At 36.8% G+C, this 21,158-nt stretch overlaps 1 protein-coding gene across 1 annotated transcript in view; it reads left to right on the forward strand.

Annotated features, from left to right (window-relative positions):
- PARG (poly (ADP-ribose) glycohydrolase) overlaps positions 1–21,158 on the forward strand; it is a 66,604-nt gene that overhangs the window by 15,161 nt on the left and 30,285 nt on the right. The window contains exons 8-9 of the mRNA XM_010072479.1: positions 12,586–12,678; positions 14,821–14,978. Coding sequence (XP_010070781.1) covers positions 12,586–12,678; positions 14,821–14,978 — 251 coding nt within the window. The remainder of the gene's footprint in view (positions 1–12,585; positions 12,679–14,820; positions 14,979–21,158) is intronic.

The following is a 21,158-nucleotide window of genomic DNA, read 5'->3' on the forward strand; positions in this document are numbered from 1 at the left end:
AAGTATGTGTCTGCAGTGACATTTATGGATGTCTGGTGGTCTTTTTGTCTTTTGGAAAACTCTTTGAAACCAGTCAATCTATTTAATGACCAGGATCTGCATATTTGCTGTTGATTCCCATATAAATTCAGCAGTCAGGAAATCCTTTTCTATTATGAAAGAAGCTGTATAACTTTTACATTTAGATTTTTCTATGGGGTTGAAAGAAATATGAAATATGATAATGCTCCTAAAAAAGGCCAGTCTCTTCTCCTGTGGATACTTAATTGCAAAGAAAACCTTCAATGTGAAGGAAAAGGAACAATGTACCAGACCACTTGATGTTTCTTTTTTTCCTTTTCCAGTCAAGCATGAGTTCACTGGTTTTAGCATCGAAGCTGGCTGTTAGCAGGTTTTTTTAATGACAAAAATCTCAGCTTATTGTTAAACCTGATGAAAAGCTATGTATCAAGAAAACAAGGTCAGTTGTCAAGTTGAACGAATGCATTGTTGTATTTTTTCACTCTAGTCATGCTTTTACATGATGTAGAATATGGGCTATTAAAAATGTTAGTCTTACAATTACAGCTGTACTTAGTTTTGAAATAGGATTCGAAAAGGAGTCCTATTTCTCCCTGAATCTTTCCATTAAAACTTGCATGGCAATCTTACTTCTGGATGCTAAATCCTGGGACGTGAGGCTTCACTATTGTCTGTTTTTACATGCAAGTGTCTACCTGTGAATTTCTAGAACTTCACTTAGTACCTTTTTCAAATTTTCTTTTAAATGTAATTTGCAAATACATAAACTTATTAAAATATAGTGTGCATAGTAAATATGTAAATTCATTTATAAATGCAACTTTTTTCTCTTTTGCATAAATACCATACGTTGGTATTATCAGACTTTTTGAAGAGCAAAACGTCTGTTTCTTTTTCTTGAAAAATTGAAGTGAATTATTGTGCTAGAAATTATTTTTTGTTTGTACCCTTACTATTTAAATTTTGGCCTAGCAATATTAATATGCATATGTGCATACACTTTAAGATACCACTTTTTTTCTACTGCAGGTGCTCTGTGCAGGTTCCAGAATGTAGGAGAATATTCTTAAAAGTGAGGAGTGGTGGAGCATATTACAATAAGTCTTGTTTCTGTTAGTTAATGCTTTGCACTTTGGAATAATTAAAATTATATTTCAATGAAAAATGTAACAAATGTGTGTTATTGAATTGCTGAATTGTGGCTTAAACCTAGTAGAACGTGGGATAATGTCTACAGAATGTGCTTAGTGCACTTTTGCCAAACCATAGTTTCTCATTTGTATGTTGCTACGTAGTATATGAGTACATCTGTCATGAACTTTCAGAAAATGTGTCACGTGCAAGTAATTGAGTTAAGATGGAGCATATTAAATGAGAACTGACAAGAAAAATCAGATCTGCAAATATTGGCAGCGTGTCTGCTTCCTCTCTAAGAAGAATTGGTTGTGTTTTGAGATCAGTGAGCTGATTGGAATGAAATTAAGAGGTGTCTTGTCAATGAAATACTCACTTCAATTGCAAAATTTCAAACAGCCACAGAACCACATAGCCTTTAAGTATGTGTGGTCTCACGCTTAATAACCTTAATTTAATGACGTTAAGATATTTTGGAAATTACCTGGACAATTTGGGAAATCATACTTTTTTTATTTTTTACAATTATTTCAATTTTGCATCTGAAAAACCCTATAAATAGAACATCTGAAGATGATGGGACTGTGGTATAGTCTGGTTGGATTGTGGTTGCGCTCTGGATTCTCACTCATTTGAAAAAGACCAGACTTTTTAAGAACTCCCTGCTACTGTTAAGTATGTGCGTATCTTGGGAGATTTTTATGTTCTAATAAGGCTTTACACCACTCTTGTCTCCTAGCAGGTCTTATGAACCATGTTAGTCTTTCCTTTTAAGTTTTGTCGTTTGAATGACCTGCTTGAAGAAATGATTGCCATAATCAGCGATACTGAAATGGAAGGAATTTTAAAATACCAAATTGTTCTGGTGACTGGGTTTTTGATAAATCATTTTTATAATTGTCTGGACAGTACGAACAGAAGTGAGCATTGTACAGAGATGTCAGGTCTACAAATGTAGGCTTTTAAGCAAGAAACAAAATGTCCTAAGGCTGAAAATAGTCTATCCATTGCTCCTTGCTGGATTTAATTTTAGTCCAGATGTTTTCAAATAATTTTCAGTACATCAGATTACCTTTTTAAAATCTAAACTGAAAAGGTCTTTTGAATGTGGCATGAAGGGTTTTCTTTTCATGGTAGTAGAAAGGAATTTGTACCCATACAGAACAAAATGTGAGCTTTTCTGGGGTGGGGGAAATATGCATTTTGTACACATTCAAAACATCAGAAGCTAAGCATTGCAGGGCTGAAATAACATTGAGTACTGAATTACAGGCTTATTCTTAGTTTTCTGTACTTTCTCAGCAAAACAGTTGAGCATCTTTTAAATGGTGTTTTGTAAGCACAACACAATGACTATTGCATCAGACTATTGACACTGAGTTACCAGAGAAGGTATATCTACACATACCAGGTGCAGAGTTTTAGTTACATTGTATTTTGAGCGTTTGTGGATACTTAATACTTTGAGACAATGTGAAGATACATCCTGAGGATCTTTTCCATATTTCTTCACTGTATTGAAAACATTCCTGTTCTCAAAAAGGAAAAAAAAGAAAAAGAAAAAATCTAGTAAATATAAATGTTCTGGTTTTAAAAGTTATCTTCTGGTAGTTTTTTTGTGTGTATGTGTGTGTTGTTTTGTGGGCAGGGGGCTGATGAACAGATTTCTTTGCTTCCATTGGATTATGTGTAAATTGTCATTTATCCATGCTGATCTATCACAAATGACTAAGAGAACCTCTTTTTTGTTGTGCTGGCTTTCCTTAGCTGCTTTGTGACTTCAGTGATGGGGGTTTTTTGTTGGCTTGTGGGTGGTAGTTTGTTTGTTTGTTTTCTTTTAATGTCTGAAGCAGTTAGAATTAAAAAAAACCAAACTGTTGATGGTCAAAGCTTTCATGAGAAACACTCTCTGAAAAAGTGTACATGGAAGCAGGATGTGGTAAAGAGGCATTGCCATTGTTAGGATGACTACAAAGGCATAAATTAAGTGTACTGTAACTATATTAACAGTTTTTCTCCTGCTTTTTCATTTGAAAAACTGGATTTGTTTATATTGCTTCATTGTGGAGTTTTATTAGTTGCCATGCATTCTTTAAAGAGCAGGTTTGCAAAAGTGGCAGAGTGTATACCCTAGAGATGGTCTGAGGGTCTTATTTGGCCAATATAATCTTAATTACTGTATATTTTTCTCAAGATATTGGTTACTTTGAGTCTATAATACTGACAATCAAGCAAAAAATAGTCTATAGATCTGGTGAAATCTCCAATACTGTTGTGTTATTTTTAGTTGATACCTTTTTTTCCCCCCTTCTGCTTGTGCTTGACTTTTTTGGTAATGTTAAAGAAAATAGAGCTTTCATAAGGGCAATAGCTATGTTGTCTCACAAAGCTTTTAGTGCCAAGGTTACTGGTTTCAAAAGTGGTTGAAAAACGTAAATATCTGATGGCTTTTGAATGCTTCCATGCTATGGTTCTTAGCAGATGTTTTTAAAATCATATCAGTATTAACCTTTTTTTTCCCCAAGTACTGTGTTTAGAGATGTAAAAGTTCTGAATCAATCTGGAAGTGGATAGTTTTCACCCTTAGGCTGTGTCAGCCAGATAAAAAATACTTTTCTTCCACACCCCCCCCATGTTACAACCCTGCTGTAGAAAAAAAGATCATAAACCTTTCCACTACTTTGTACTTTCCGAGAGTAACTCAAAAGTATTTAGAAAGCAGTATTTGATTTTTTCTTCCCATGACTCTTGACACTGCTTTGGAAATGGTTGTGAGGCTTCTACTCATGATAGAATTGTTCTGCAAGAGCATGCAGGCAGAGTCTAGTGGTGGCTTGTAGAGAATCAGGATTGAGGTTTCGCTCATTGGTAATGAAAACGATTGAGGTTAGATTTCTAGTAACTTGGAAGTAATAAACTGGGCTTTTTATATATATGTGTATATATATTTAAATGTAAATATACATTTTTCCCCTCAGATTTTGTTTATATGTTGAAAAGCTTTGAGAACAGAGCTGCTGTTGATAGGGATGATAAACCTGAGAGATCATTCCAGGGTTGGATTGGCAGAAGACTTGAATGAGCTTTCAGGGGAAAAAAAAATTAAACAAAAATGAATTAACCTCTGCCTTGTAAGCTGTCTTCCTTTTTCCTTTTGAAGTGTCAGTGTCTGATTTTGATAAATGTCAGAAGCATTTTTCTTCTCAAATAAGATTCTTCTCTGAATACTCCAGTGTTATGTTTTTTTCCCCTCTTCCCTCCAAAGATTATTTTGTCTTTCGCCTGGTTTCTAATCAGACAAGTGCTCACAAAATGGGATGGATCTGACAGCTAAGTGTGTTTCCTACTAAATTAGTTTTGTAAGGGAACTAAAGGAGGCAGATGAGAGTTTATTCTCTCCTTGCAGTTCTGGAAGTTCATTAACTTAATAGGAACTAAAATCTCACCCCTTGTGCTTTGCTTCTAGGTTTCAGTCTTGTGTATAATATTTTGAATTATGACAAAGAGTCTGTTTTACATAGGCATACAGGTTAGCAGGCTGCAGCCTAGTGTCTCTGTCGAGGCGTCAGATACTCTGATAGTTGTGGCAGTGTGTTGAAGTAGAATTATCTACTCCCTGTCCAGAAGAAAAGGTTTTTTAGAGAGTATGACTTAAAGTGGAGCTTGTTTTTGTTTTTTTAGGGGGTGTATGAAGTTAATATAGTCATTTTTAAAGTAACCTGATAATAACTTGTATAGGTTTTGGGAGCAGTTTTTTGGTTTGGTTTTTTTTTTTTTCCAGCTGTTCCAAACAACAGGTTGAGAAAGTTTGCTTTTAGGATTCTGTAATGTTTAAAAGCACATATGACAAAGATTAGGGAAAGAAAGGAAGTACAGGTTGGCAGTCTGAGGTTGATTTACTTTCAGGTAAAAGGCATAAGTGTTGTAGACAGTGGCTTGTCTGTTTTATTGGTACCAAGGAGTTCTTGTCACAGATCTAGACTTCACCCTGTTTGTGTTACACAGACAGCATACAGAAAGCATGTGACTTCTGTATGAGACAGAGGAGAACAAGTAAATAAGTACAGGCTGCTCTGGAAGGAAGAGAAAATGAGGGCAACGTTGCTTAGTGCAATAAAGGAGCACCCACATGTTGTGATTGCTGAAGTGTGCTCAAGTTTTTGTATAAGCATCATTTCAAAGGAAGGTCTTAGCTGAATGGGAATAGGGAGGGAGATGCTTCAGGATGCCTGGGAGGTTATTCTGTGGAATACACTTCAAAAAAAAAAGGGGGGGGGGGAAATTGAAATTGTTAACGTTATTCAAAAGTGCACAAGAACCAGTATCTTGTAGACTAGTGCAAGAGCACAACTGAACTCTTACATGTCGTTTGACAGTGAAATGGGAGCCTTTGCAATGGAGGTCATGTCTATGCAGTGAATGAAAAAGCAACATTTTAAATGTTTATGGATAGAACAAGACTGTTAACAGCCTTAAAACGAAATCAAGCCTTCAAACACAAGTTCCTATTGTCTTTGTTCCCCAAATATATTTTTAACTTTTTTCAGTTTTTTGCTTTCCCTGTTATCCTCGCCAAAATTGCAAAATTACAAAAGTTGATAGAATTTTCCTTCTGGAGACCATTCCAAGTTGTCTTAGGCTCATAATATGTTCCAATTGCGTATTCCTTGCATGCAGCACTGAGAAAATCTTTCTCTTCATAAGAATGTGAATAGTATTGCTTTGTTCACATATCTATCTTTGTTATTTTCTTTGAATTGTGGACTTGAAGGAGGTTTAATAATGATCTTATCTAGGTAGGCTATATATGCCCTTATTTGTAGCGCCTCTATATGCAAACAAGTTTTTCAGCTTGGAAGTATTCATCATGTCGTTCTTAATGCCCTGTAAAAATATATAGAGGTGTTTTTTCATTTGAGACAAACTGAAGATAGTGAAGAAAGAAAAAGAAAAAAATTATTCCTGAAATTAAGAGAATGAATTTACTTGAATGGAATACATAGAAGTTATGCAGTTTGTCTCGTTAGTTAGGAGGCTATTAATTACCACCTCTAGCCACATGATATCTTACATTAAAGTGATTAGGAAAGCTATTACTGGAAAGACAGTTCGGTATAGTAACTTATGGTACAGAGCACTTGCTAACACAAACTGAAACAAAGTATTTGTTTCAGTTTGCCTCAAAGTGCATGAGGCATTACAGCAGCTGTGAAGGAGAGAGTCAGAAGGCCAAAATCCATTAGAATTAGGAGATAAAAGACACTAAGTCTGAAGGAAGCACCCTGGTTTTCCCCTTTATCGTTAAGAATGTGGTTCAGTTGTTCCTTGTCCTGCCACAAAAGTTAATATAGGGAAATAAAACCAAACAAATTGAAAGCATTAAGCCATTGCTGTCTTGGCGTGCAGGTTGCCTGTTGGCATGATGGCTCTGCCTTCCCATGTGATGGATAGAGCTGTCCAGATTTGTGTTCTGTGTGTGCAGTTTGTTTGGTTTGATGAGCTGTCAGATTTAGATTTAAGCTGTCTACCATCACTATCACCCTGTGCTACCTCAGATCCTTCTTATTAGGACTGTCAGGCACACTCGTTCATTACATTTTGGAGGACTGGTTTATAGTGACAAGAGGCCATTACTTACGGCGGCATTTAGTCAGGCCTCTCTGCTGCAGCATAAATGTTCATTTTGCAAAATTGCAATACAAGTTTGGCCAAGAGCTCTTACCTCTGCTATGGCTCGCTGAACCGTTTGCGTCTTATGAGTTGGAGCCCTAAGTCATGTTCATTTAATCAGTCACTCCAGTGCAAATACTGATGAAATCACAAAGTGATTTCTTTGGCAAAAGGCAAGTTATGCTTTGCGATTCTGATGCCATATGCTTTTCCCTCAGGGTATAACCTCTGCTTTTATTTCATTCCTAAATAATTTTTTGCATGATTGGAGGACCGTGAATAAAGTCAACAATATGTTTTTGTTTTAAATCCTGAAGGAAGCTACAAATGTATAATACGGAAAGGAGGAACTGATCAATTGTTTAAAAACAAAGTTGCTATGAGACTTAATGTGTTTTCCTTTATCTAAAATTGTTGATAACCATTTCATATTTTAGAATTCAAAGAATCGTGAAGTGGCCTGGGTTGAAAAGAACCTTAAAGATCATCTAGTTTCAACCCCCCTGCTGTGGGCAGGGGTCAGAGCAGGCTGCCCAGGGCCCCATCCAGCCTGGCCTTGAATGCCTTCAGGGATGGGGCATCCACAACTTCTCTGGGCAGCCTGTTCCAGTGTCTCACCACCCTCACAGTGAAAAATTTCCAACTAACATCCAACCTAAATCTCCCCTCTCTTGGTTTAAAACCATTACCCCTTGTCCGGTCACTATCAACCCCTGTAAATAGTTGCTCCCCCTCCTGTTTATAGGCTCCCTTCAAGTACTGGAAGGCTGCAGTGAGGTCTCCCCGGAGCCTTCTCTTCTCCAAGATAAAGAAGCCCAATTCCCTCAACGTTTCTTCATAGCAGAGGTGCTCCAGGCCTCTGATCATCTTTGTGGCCCTCCTCTGGACTCATTCCAAGAGCTTCACATCTTTCTTGTGCTGGGGGCCCCAGGCCTGGACCCAATACTCCAGATGGGGTCTCACAAGAGCAGAGTAGAGGGGGAGAATCACCTCCCTCTCCCTGCTGGCCACCCCTTTTTTAATGTAGCCCAGGACATAGTTGGCCTTCCAGGCTGCAAGCGCACACTGCTGGCTCATGTCCAGCTTCTCATCCACCAGGACCCCCAAGTGCTTCTCCGCAGGGCTGCTCTCAAGGAGTTCTTAAGGAGTTCTTAAGTTTTAAAATGAATTGTTTTTTTAACAGTGGAAATCCAGTCCTTTCTCTTAATCTTTGCATAGTTGTAGCCTTGAAAAAAATTGTACGCGGTTAAAAGCACATTACTGAATCAGTACAGATGTTCCTCTACTAGGAGATTAACTTCAAAGTGAGGTGCTTGTTTGTAACTGGTTCCTATTAACTAGAATATTGCTGCTTTTTCAGTGAGAAGAGTTGCAGCTGGTATCTGCCTTTGTAGCCCGTTGACAAGGAATGCAACTGGTTCTGTTTCACCTACCACCCACCATGCACAACATCTAATAATGCATGAGTTTTTGGTAGGCTGGTTCCTAATTATTGTTAGTTGTTAGGACTCACTAATGCAGAGGAAGACCATCCCCCCCAAGTTATTTTCCTGTAGCGTTAGCAAGCTGAAGGATCTCAGGAGATCGTCAGATCAACATGGGAATTGGTGAAACGTGTGTGTGTGTGTGTTTGGGGAGATAGAATGACACATCGCTCTTTCAGCAGCAATGAATAATTAGAATATGTAATGTGTCTCTAAGTATGATGGATTTTACATCAGTACAAGTCACTGCTTCCTGAAGAGTGTTTCCTTCTAAATAAATCTTCATTCAATTCTGTGACCAGGTATGCTTTGTGCTGTTGCTAGGTTCTCCCAGGTTGGCATTTGCATCATGGGATGTCTGTCAGATGTAGCTGTGGTGTCAGCACTCCAAGTCCTGGAATCCTTTTACTTTTCATGGTTGAGTGTTCTTTTTTGCTGCTTTCAAAGTCTGAAAAGACTGTCACAGATAAAACCAGGCTCTGTGTTGCACTGGACATAGCTGAGACTATACAGTTATAGTGGCTGGTCTACTAAGCCGCAACTGTGGTAGCATGCTGGTTTAGTGGTCAAAAGAGGATGAGGGCCAAGCACCCAGGGTTTTGCAGGTGTTCTTTTTCATAGAAACCTCTTAGGAATGTTACCTGTACAGGAGGAGTACATGGACAGAAAGGGTAAGTTATGATTAAGTGGATGTTGCCATGGCTCAAGTTACTTAGTTTTTTTTAGGAAGTTAAAGTAAGGAAAGATACCTTTTTCTGGCTTACTGCCACTGTTCAGTAATGGGTTATAGCCTCGAGATATAGTTGGGAAGCACAGGACTGAGTGGTTCACCAAGAAGGAATTTTTAGGGAGGAAGTTTATTAAGGAGAGCTGTGTGTTTGGCTGCTTTGTTGGTTTCTTTTGGTGTGTTTTGTGTTTTTTTTTAAAAAAAACCTAGCACCTGCAGTTAAACAACAGAGTTCTTAGATTACGCATTACAGCACCTACTTTGTGAAGTTATAACATTTCCAGGAAGAAACAAAGTATATTTGATCTTGAAAACTATTGATGTGCTTCCCTGAAATATTTAGGAGACCTTTGCTTAAAGGAGTATTCAAAACAGGGATGCTTAGGCTGCTTGGTGGTTTGATTAGAAAACAATCCAGAGTTAGGAGTTTCTTGGTAAGGTCTCTGAAGTCACAATGATAATCTTTTTAATGTTATGGGGTCCTTTCAGTGACTTACCTTGTGAAAATGTAGTAAGGTTTCCATGGCACCCAACACTTTTCACAAAAAAACCCACCTTATTTGTCATTTATGTGTAAGAATAATCTGAAGTCTGATGAGAATGCTTCTGGGTGTTAACAGCTACATGTTTTGAAGTTTTCATTAGTGGAGGTCGAGTGAAAGTCATGCATAGAAATAATGCAGAGAGGAAAGCATGGTCTGGTACAACACAAGGAAGGTGAGGAAAAGTAGAACTTCCTAGTTTAAGAAGTGAACTTTGTAGTTATGCATTCTGCATCAGAGCTGAGCTGTGCAATTGCTGTCCCTGCTTCTGTTTTGGGAAGATGATGTCTCATAGTATTATTACATTGTTTTCAAAGAAGCATAAAGAAGAGGTTGAAGTCTTGACAGCTGTGACAAACTCCGGTGCCACAATATGTCACCAGATAAGTGATACAGTATAGTCTGTGGCAGTCAGCAAAGCATGGCAGCCACTATTTATGTGTCAACTTTAAAAGAGAGGAAGTGTTACCCGAAGGGGAGAGAATATCAGAATTTGACAGCCTGGTAGACATCTGAGGTTAAGTGTCATCTTTTGAATAGATTTAACTTACATATTCATTTTCTGTATTGAGATCTGAAATTCCAGCCTTTAAATGCTCATTTTGTTACTTTGTGACACTTAAAAACATTGTGCCTAAGAACAGAGCAAAATTTCCTTGTAGAGCAGATGATGTTAAAAATTAGGTCATAATTTTAGATTTCTGACTTACACTGTTTAAATATCTAAGTGCCTATGCAGCCAGCAACAGGAGAGAGAAAAAGGCATCTTGTTCATTTCTTAACCTTAAAAAAAAAGTTGACTTTCTGTAATAAGTTGTATATTACTTGTCTTCCTCCTCTGTTATGTCAAATGATTTTCACATTTCCTAGGCTTACTCTTCTTTGTAAGTGTTCATTTCAATTTAAAACTTTAAATTAAAACCTTGTTTGTATGTCTCCATGAGCAGCATACATAATGCATGGAAAGTAACTGTCTAGATATTGGCATTGTTTTATTTCCCCCCCTCCCTTACTGTAAGTTGTTTGTCTTTTGAACATTTGTTTGTGTGTTGCATTTTGAATTCCTGAGTACCCTTACCCCTTTATATCACTTGGAATGTAGGAGGGAATAGAGCAGAGAGACTTCTGTAGTTATTTTAATAATCTTGGAAGAACAGAAGTTGTTAGCCTTTAAATATTTTCAGCTTGGCATTCATGGGGAACATATGCTTTGAAACAGAGGCACTGTATTTCGCTCAAGAAAATTGCCAGTATTTTTTTTTAAACATTCTGAAGTCTGTGTTAAACTTTCCATTGAAGTGTGAATTACAAAGCTTTGATTATATGACTAAAATATCACTTTCTGTGATTTCACAATTAGTTTCAAGTGTTGCAGAGACTAAAGTTGATAATACCTTGATGCTGTTTCATGCATTCTGTCTGCTATTGGTTTTGTGTGAAACGGGTGGTAAATCCAATTATTTTCTAACAGTTTTACTTCGAAAAATAATATTTATAGTTTTAAAGCCACAGTTTCATGATTTTAATTATTTTAATTTAGAAACTGGTAGAAGGTAGTTGTCTCAAATACAGATTCCGTGGATGTCAGGGAGGGATGGAGGCAGAAGGCTGAACTGGGACCCCTTCATCTTTCATTCCCCAGCGGTAGTGCAAGCTGTGTGTTCTCCTCTCTGCTTTTTGCCTCAACTGCAGCATGCAAATCTAGCAGCCAGTAACAACTGGTGCCTGGATCCCTAGATCAGGGGAAAAACTGCACCACTGCACAGGAAGATGAAGACCGTGCTTTTTTCTCCTTGATCTTACTTCAACCTGTCGATATGGCAGAATGTGAGACTTCTGAGGATATGGCATGTTTTTGTGATTATTTGTGTATTGCAACTGCACTGCTTTATGTTGGTTTTCTTTTTACAACCTCCCATTCATGTGCCTATCCTAGCTTTTTTTAGGAGAGCATTGCCCACTGTAAAGAAACTTTTACGCTTTTTAAAAATAGGTGTATGATACATGAATGAGGATGTGGGTGGGTTCATCTAAACCCTGGGTACATGATGCTGAGCTTAGAACTGGTAGTTGCAACTTCAGAGAAAGTCCAAGATCTCGCTTTTAATACATTGGCTTGATATGCTTTGGCAGACAAACATATCAACAGTGAGTCAAACAGTGTCAAGAAGGGAATGGAGAACAGGACAATAAGGATTTGATGTGACTTGGTCTTGAGTGTAAAAGCTTTGAGAAGCCTTTTGAAACACTGGTGTACCCATTTTTTTGAGTGTTGTAAATTCTGGTCTCTCCTTCTCAGGAAGAACGTTAGAGCTGGTGGAGAGGGGCAGCTGAAATAGTTGTAGGATCAGCTGTCTTACAGGAAGAGACTGAAAAGCTTGCAACTTCAGCATGTGGAACCAGGCAGGCTGTACCCTTTAATGTCTGTAACCCAACAGCTATAGTCCTTGGGGCAACACTGTGGGAATGGACAGCAGAAAGTTGACAGGCTTGGATGCTCTTCTAATGTAGCATTTCCTGTTGCTGCTGCTGGAGACCACTGATCTGACCCAGCAGTGTGTTTCGCATGTCCTTAACAGGAGAATGTCACAGGTACTTCTTGGACTATGACCTGAGTATACAAGTTAAGTAAATTGTTCCAGTACTGTTATGATTAGGTAGTGATTGTTATCCATTGAGAATTTGGTTCATTGGTTTGGAAAGAGTCAAATGATAGCTTTATTCGAGGTTCTTTTGTAGAGCATTTGGTGACATGTTTCCTCAACTGCAACATTTGAGAGTTAACTCAATTAGTGTGTTTAACTTAGTGGATTATTGCAAGGTAAAACGCAGTAACGTACTACCATGAAAAATGCTACAGATTTGCATGAAGCTAATAGGACCTATTGTTTGCTCTCATTTCTTTTGGATGGGTCCTGTTTTCACAAACTTTTTGTGGAATCATTTTTTCTGAGGTAAAAAGCCTCTTTTTTTTTTATTTTATTCTGTTTTCCCCTCTTTTTAACAGGTTCTTGAAGATGCAGAGGCTCAACACTTGTTCCAGTCCATTCTTCCTGATATGGTCAAGTTGGCACTCTGTCTCCCTAGTATCTGCACCCAGGTAAGTAAACACAGGTAGCTAAGCGCTCTGTGGCAGACCACGTTCCAGTTCTGCAAACTGGAACTAACAGCTAAGGTCAAAACATCAGGATCATGTTAGGTACTTAGTAAAAGCTATAGTTTTTGTGTTGAATGTAGCTGTGGCATAGGGAGCAGAATGGACAAGACACATCTATAATGATATAATAGAATATAAAACATATATATATATATATATGTGTATATCTCACTGTTGTATTTTTAGCCTGAACTTCAGTAATGCTTTCCTTTCTGCATGCTGGAGTTGCTTCTTGCTTTTCCTAAATGAAATTACTGTTAAACCTTTCAGTTTGAAAATCGCATTTATAAACTGAAACATTTGAATAACCTTAAAACATCTAATTCTTTATTTTAGACATTTTTTAATACTAGAAGTGGTATTAGTAGAGCCTTCATTTACTTGGGAGCATGTTTTCTTCTAGTTTCAGCATCACAATACTTGTGCACATACAAACCTTAATTAATTCTTTATTGTTGTTATGGGAATCAGTTCTGTAAGTAGTAAAGCTGATAAAAGTGAATAGGACTGATCAAATAAGTGGGGATGTATGACAGGTAACACATTATCAGGGTAGCAACTCTAATTTGTAATCTCCTTTGTTACAACTTTCTAAATTGATTTTGTTGGACAGGAGCAGGGAATCTCTCCCTACTTTGTTATGCTGCAGGGGTCCTACAGTAGATACATAATTTCAAACAGTATTTCTTAAGTTTTTTTACTAGTCATTTGAGGGGGGAAGTTTTGGAAAATGCTGTGAGGTTTCTGAACACGAACTCAAGCACAAGGCTTGCAAGTTAATGTAGTAATGCCTTTTATAAAGATGGTGTACTGTTAGGCAGTGTACATTGTGAAGAAGTTTGTCAGACTAATTTTTTTTGTTAGACATAAAGCTAAATTTGTTCCAGTATAATGTACTGTCCAAAATATCCCGATTTTGTAGGGTTGTAGAACTTAAAGCTTTTTGGGTATTTTCCCCCCCTCTTGCTGTGTGACTTCAGACATCATAATATAGCTTGTTAATTAAATAGCCAGAAGACAGAATAAGATTCAGTGAATGTGAATGTAGTAGTCACAAGAATTAAAGGAAAACTTGTTTGTTTTGTGGAGTAAACAGGGCTTTGTATTGTGCAGTCTAAATTAGAAGCAATTTCTGTATTCACAACTAAAAGCATTAAAATGTAGCTGCGCAGCTCTTCTGGAGCTAGGCTAATGATGATGGCTGAGAATATTGGAAAAAGAGGTAAAAATAGTGTTGTCTTTGTCCTGTCAAGTGGGTTTATAGTAATTGTTACTGGACTCCTTAGCAGTCAGAATGATTCACCCCCCCCAATATTATCCCATAATTTTAAAAAAAGCCAGGAAAGTGGTGAGAGACAAATCCAAATCAGGAGGCTAAACCCTGATAAAATGGAAGATCTATGACAGTTCAGGGTTTTTTTTGGTCCCCTCCCACCTCTTTGTTTCCTTTTGTATTAAAGAATGCCTGACTCCAAACTAAAAGACCAAAGTGAAGCTGAGCTTTTTGTTCATTCTGATTATAAAAGAATGGACAATCATGCACTTCCTTGAAATATTATCGGTGTTATTTTGTCAAGTAGGATGGAAAAAAATTCAAAGCAAGTCATAGGATGATGATCTGTGGTGTGACTTCCACTTTTCTTTGTAAAATATAAAGCATGGTTATTGTAGCTGAAAGCTTTCCTTAAGGGTGCTTAACTATATAGCTATTGAAAGTGGGATTCTACTTCAGTTTTTGCTATTGCCCAGGATTTGCAAAATCCTATCTATTTTTTTCTCTGCTTCATTCCCCATGGTTTTGTTTGATAAGTTGTGTTTTCTTGGTCTTTCTTTTTAGTATTGATTAGAAATCTGCAGTTTGTCAAGCAAGCTTTTTCCAAATTGTCTTGAATAAACTGTGCTTGACTTTAATGGTGCTGCTGATTAAAGGGTTCACCAATGGCCTAAATTACTCTTGCTCTAATTTAACAAATGTAATTCTGTGCTCCTGTTTTTTCTTTTAAAAAGGGTAAGCTAATTATTTTTCTCTCTCCTTCCCTCCCTTCTCTCCTGCCCCTCCCTCCCCCTCACTTCTTTTGTTGGTAGCCAATACCTCTACTGAAACAAAAGATGAATCACTCCATCACAATGTCACAGGAACAGATTGCTAGTTTTCTGGCCAATGCTTTCTTCTGTACTTTTCCACGTCGCAATGCAAAGATGAAGTCTGAATATTCTAGTTATCCAGACATTAACTTCAACAGGTATGGCACTCTGGAGTAAATGAGGCTGATAACATTTCAATTAAAATATTATTGTTATCATTTAGGGGAGAAACTAATTGTTTCTTTCATGTTTCTGTCACCAATTTCAGTAGTTTGCTTTCTGTCTTTTCTGTTTACCTCTAAGGGACAAGAAAACTGTGCAACTATGTAAAAAAGGATCTCATGTAAAGGAAGATATACTCTAATTTTCCAAATTTTTCTTTTTCATGCATGCACACAGACATACTATAGCTCTGACATAATTAGGCTGATACAATTCCCTACCTCATAAGCCATTCATCTGTGAGTGGTATATTTCACTTGTGCTTCAAGAGGTCTATATATATTCAAATTAAAGTTCACTGTTTCCCTAGCCATGTTTCTGTTGTCTCCTTTGTGTCAGCAGTGGTGATTGCACATTAACCCAGATCAATAGTTGATTCTTCAGCATTTGTACAATATCTTATAATTTTAAGGAAGTAGTAGACGTGCATGTTAAAATAAACCTGTAATTTTTGCTACAAGTTAGCCTAAAAAGGTTTCGAGACCACAATAAGAATTTAATTAAAGATACTCTGATTTATAAACGAATGCATATTATTTTTTCCTTAATGCTAGCTTACAGACATATTTGATTAGAAATTTTTCTTCACATCTTTTATTTTTTAGATACACTTATTTCAGTTTTAAATGGGGGAAAAGGATGGAGACATTTCTTGCTGCAAAATATTGTGGTTCATATGGACTTCTAGATTAGAAATGAGAGTTTGTCTTCTAGGCACTTCCGTACAAGTCTGTGTAGATTGACCTTAAATTTATTAGGCTGGAGCTTGGGTAGATTATCTAGAGTTTTTATTATTCCTCCCTGTTAACATATGTAGTGCATATGCTCTGAACACTGATACGAAGTATGAAAATACTGTTACCTGTGATTCAGCAGGGGTACATGTGTCATAAGAGCTATATTAGACTAGAACTTCCCAGAATAAATTGTCGGGCATGCTGATGCACTAATAATGGTTTTGGTGCTTAAGGGCTAGCACAAGTTTCTCTACACTGTGTATTTCAGAAGAGCCTGGAACACTATACTGGGAAAAGGCTCACTGTCTTGGTGCTTATTCCAATCAATGGTGTGGTGGGTTACAGAAGAGAAGTTTGGCTGGGCATTAATGCACCATACAATTCAGCATATTTTTCCACCATTAGTTCATAAGAATAAGTAAATGAAAAGTATCATCCATGCATTTAAAAAGGTTTATGTTCAGAGCAGTGAAAGAGGACAGTAAAGTTCTGGAAGGAGTTCTGTTTGACTACATCAGCTACACACTTTTAGCTGAATTTTTTTTTAAAGGACTTTAAGGTACCAGGTTTTGTTGTAACTTAAGCGTATTATAAATCAAGCAGTTAAATTTTTACCAACTACAGAATAAAATGCTGTTAAATCACTGGAGTAAATTCGTATTCTCTTCTATGAACATTGCACAGCAGTGTAAAGTCACAGTAGTGCATGAAATAGTTTCCTGCTATAGACTGAAAGATTGACTGCTATGAAGTATTAACTATTCAGAATTTTCTGCCCTATTCCAGTCAGTCCTCCATTGTTTTCTGGCTTTTCTGACCATCACTCATAGTAAGTTCCAGTAGTGTTATTTAAGAGGGGTAATACAGCAGCCAACCTTCAGGCCTTCCTCTTGCATTATGGAAGAGGTCGTGCTCATCTTTTAGTCACATAGGGTAGAAAGCCATTTTTATTTGTGTAAGTGCAAGAATATTGTTGCCAAACTGGAGAAAAGAAGGGAAGCTGATGTCCTTTGGTTCCTGAGGATTGAAAGTGGCTGTTGCTGTGTTTGCCAATTTGTACGATTTTTATATAATTAGTTTCTTTTTTCAGTCCTTTTTTTACTTAATTATTTGCTGGACCAAAATTTTCCTCCCTGTACTTTTTGCATTTGATAATGAACAGATTAGTGAAGTAGAATAGAGGTGGGACAGGCATTGGATAAAACAAGAAGGAATGTGTCAGTGAGGGGGGGACTGTTATGATAGAAGTAAAAGGAGATTTGTGAGTGAGTGGTGGAGAGAGTACTACAAGAATTTACAGTTTTCTATTGTGCTACTGTATGTAACCTGACATACTTGAAATATTAAAAAAGGGGGGGGAGGGGTGGAGAAAGAGGATGGATAGTATCCTGTTTTTCCTTTTGTCAACCCTGTGTTTCTCACCCTGAAAAGTTAGTTGTTCACTAGTAAGGACAGAGAAAAAATGTCATGTTTTCAGCTATTGTTTCAGACTTGTAAAGACTGCAAGATTTAGTCCATTGCAGCGTGTATTTTCAGCTTTTACAGAAAAGCCTGGATATATTCAAAAGGCAGTAGGCAATGACTGAAGTTAAAATATTTGACTTTTTTTGGGTCTTCGTAGCAATGTTTTGATGAACAAGTTTTGGAGGTTGCTGCTCTGCTCTGTCTGCTTAGGGATGGGTGTAACAGATTGTTCCACACAGCAGCCCTTTCTCCTGGGTCTGGTCTGCAGCTTTTTCCAGTCTTAGTTCTTTCCTTACGATAATTCATCTGCTACATGACTGTGAACTTTGTTCTTTGGGTACATAAATAATCTGACATGGTTCCCTGACAAAGCAAAATTACTGAGCAGATGCTAGCATTTGAGGGCATTTTCCTTTAGCAAATGTGGTGTTCCTCAGTTCCACTACGCATCCCCTTTCTGTGTTCATACAAAAGGCTTCTTCCCCTCAACTCTTTGAGACTGAAAAAAAGAGTATCTGTGCCTTAAGTTAGAAGCAAAACTGTATAAGCCATTTCTTTCTTGTCTTTTCAGTTTTATGCAGCAGTCATTCATCAGTTCATGTTATGCGGACTTAAATATTGCTATGTTGTTATATGCTATAAAATAGTTATGGTTTCTACGCTTAAGTGCTGTCCTGTTCCCTCTTCCCTCCCAGTTTTCTCCCTGCCTTAGGTTTTTATGTGGTATGAACTAGTATATTGTGACTTTCATCCCCACTCCCCCGAGATACAAATCTGTCTGACAAAACAACAGAAGCTGAGTGCAAGATAGTAAGAACTTGCCGGGGCGGGGGTGGGGGGAGTATTAAGCATTTTCTGGTGCACTAGTGCTTGGCACTGTTACTACAATCATGATGGCAAGTTGCTTGAATGCTGGTACATGTACTAAAAACTTAAACTCATCGGGAGGAATGCCATTTTATGTGTTAGTATTAACATAAATCATAAATTCTTTACTTTCCATCTCCTGTCTGTTGGTCTTGCTAGAGGAGAGGAGGAAAAAAGTGAGCATTCCTCTTTTCACAGTTAAACACTTAGTTTAGTAGTATGTTGTGACACCATCTATTTTGATTGTTCATCATGCTACAGACCGAAAGTCATTTGTGGATAATTAAATACACGGTAATTTAAATTCTTCCCTTTCATACTTGGCAAGGATGGGCCTATTACGATTCTTAAGTCACTAATAACGTAATTCATTAAAAATGTAGTTAATAAAATGGAATCCGTAGTTTAACTTTGAGAGCTTGAATATTTATGAATTCTAATAGATAGAATTACATCTGTTCAGTGGCCGAACGTAAGATCTTACTAAATAGCATAAAATACTGCTTCTGTTCAAAATAAATTTAAAAAGTTAGATTTTTCTTTTAAAAATACTTTTATAATATAAAACATGGAAATTGAGCAGGTTTACACGAAAAGAGTCCATCACAAAAGAAATAATTAAATTTGCCATTCTGTTCCTCTAAATTTTCCATAGAAGTTGCATGCTGGGTGAATGTGGAGCATGAATTGCGTTGACCTTTCTGAGATCATATCTACAATTTTGATGTTGGTTATGAAGTTTAAAGTAGTTTCTTATGGTGATGCTCATAATTAATCTTTGAATAGTTTGTGCTTTAACAGCATTTTCATAAAAAGGAAAAAATGATTCTTGACGCTCTCCTCTTGAAATATGTTGAAGATAAGATTGAACTATGCTTTCTTGCATTTGTTTTTAAGAAGGTACTGAAATGGATGCAGTCCACTGTTGCACAACACTTTGTTCTGTGGAAGTTTTTCTTCCCCCTATTGAACAAATTATCAGAGCTGTGTCATCACATAGAATTTGGTAATTTAGGAAACAACCAAGTTTAATTATATGTAAAAGCAAAGGATATGGAAAAAAAAAATCTTCAGTCCTGAGTTAGCGTTCTGGATGACTGAAAAGGAGACGAGCTTGTCAAGGACCCATTTTGCTTTTGCTGTGTCTTTGACATGCTGCAGATCCATTCTTAGATGTTGTGTCAAGTCACAATAAGTCCTCTCTTTTCCTTTTGCCAAAAAGCCTACTGTAGTTAAACTGGAGATATTATGGACTGTAATAGCTCCCATCAAAGCGATTGAGGTTATATTCATAATGGAAGGTAGTATGTCTAATGACATAAGCCTCATAGATCTTTTGGCTCATATTAGTCTATGCTCTGGTCTGAAACTGCCAGTATTCCACTAGGACTGAATTTCTTCATCTTTATCAAACAAATCTTTAAAGTAATTTCAGGTGATTAGAAACGAAGTGACACAACCCACTAGTTAAGATATATATGTCTTTTATGCAATGTATAATATATGAAAGGAAATGGGCAAACTGTATAGTACATTTATGCAGGAGAATTGAAATCTAATTTGCCAGTAATGCAATTGTCTCTTCATAAACAACATCAATTTCACAACACTAATGAGTATTCTCTGGGGGGATAAATTATCTAGTGACTTTGAGAGAACTTTGTTTGCACTGAGAGATGAATTATTTGTCTGAAAAGTGGTTCTAGGTTTTCTGAGTTTACAGACACCGATCCTACAAAACTGATTCTGTTACACCTGCCTAGAGTCTGTGTTCTAGTTAGCCTTGGATGGAACATTTTGAGTAGAGATAGTTTTCTGAAAAATTTGAAATCAACGTTTATGTGTTGTAAATGGTGAAATACTCTTTAAATAGAGAACTTTGAAAGGATGCTGTTCTTAACAAGTCTGGCATAATTACTTTGCTCTAAGTGATTAAAACAGTACTACATCTGAATACATTTTTGAGATGGAAAGATAGTTTATACATGTAGGTTACCAACAAAATACATGGCTCAATTTTTTGTTTATACTAATCTTAAAAATCACAATTTAAAGTTGAAGTTTAATTAAACGTAAGGGTGTTGCATAGTACAGTGTTCTTAAATAGCTTTGAGATGATGACTGCTTGTACGTGTGACATGACAGGAAGTAAGAAATTGCTGTGAGATTGAATTATTGAATGTATTGTTTTTCTCCTACTTGATGCCAAGGGAATTAAAAAAACTCTAAATTACTTCCTATATAAACTGAGAAACAGATTCTGTATTTCTTTTAATACAGAAAGGTGGAATTCACATTATTAAGTGGAAGAGTCATACACTAGGCACCAGAAAAGCAGAGCTGAGGTTGATGTATCTGGGTTGTATAAAGCTGTGCTATGTTTCCCTGTCGGGAAGTGCAGGATCTGGACAGGGGCATTTTCTTTTGTGCTGTCAGGGAGCTAGTTATTTTGTCTGCCTTTGATTTCTCTGGGAAGAATTTATCATCTGAACAATTCTGCTTTTGATTTATATGTAGTCCAAATTTCATTAATTGAAGTTTTGATATTCTGAATAGTTTTACTCTTAGTTCTTACTTAAAATATTTTCGATGTCTGCAGGACTTTCTAGTAAGGGTTTATATTTTATGTTGGATATAAGAATTTACCATTTTAAATTTGCTAAGGTTTCCTCATCTTACATTATGTAACTGTTTAAGTATTTAAAGCTGTCTAGGGTGGTGGTCTCCAAACTTTCTTGATTGCACATACGTATCAGTAAAATTTTTTTGAGCATGTACCCCCAATCTATGTGTATTTATTTACTTATAAATTACGTACATGTGCTAATGTGCTAATACATTACATTCTAAAACATGCAGAAAAAATTTTAAAAGCATGAGACAAAGGTGAAATAAACACTATTTACAGTATTTTTTTGTTTTATGAGTGGTACAAAGATATTTTCTTCCTACATACTTGTGGATTGTCTTGCACACCCTCTGGGGTGCTTTGAAGACCAGGGTGGGTCTGCGATATTGTTAATCACAAAACACAAGTATGTAAGCAGG

Source organism: Pterocles gutturalis, unplaced genomic scaffold, assembly GCF_000699245.1.
Source record: "Pterocles gutturalis isolate BGI_N339 unplaced genomic scaffold, ASM69924v1 scaffold11597, whole genome shotgun sequence".
Classification (NCBI taxonomy): Eukaryota; Metazoa; Chordata; class Aves; order Pterocliformes; family Pteroclidae; genus Pterocles; species Pterocles gutturalis.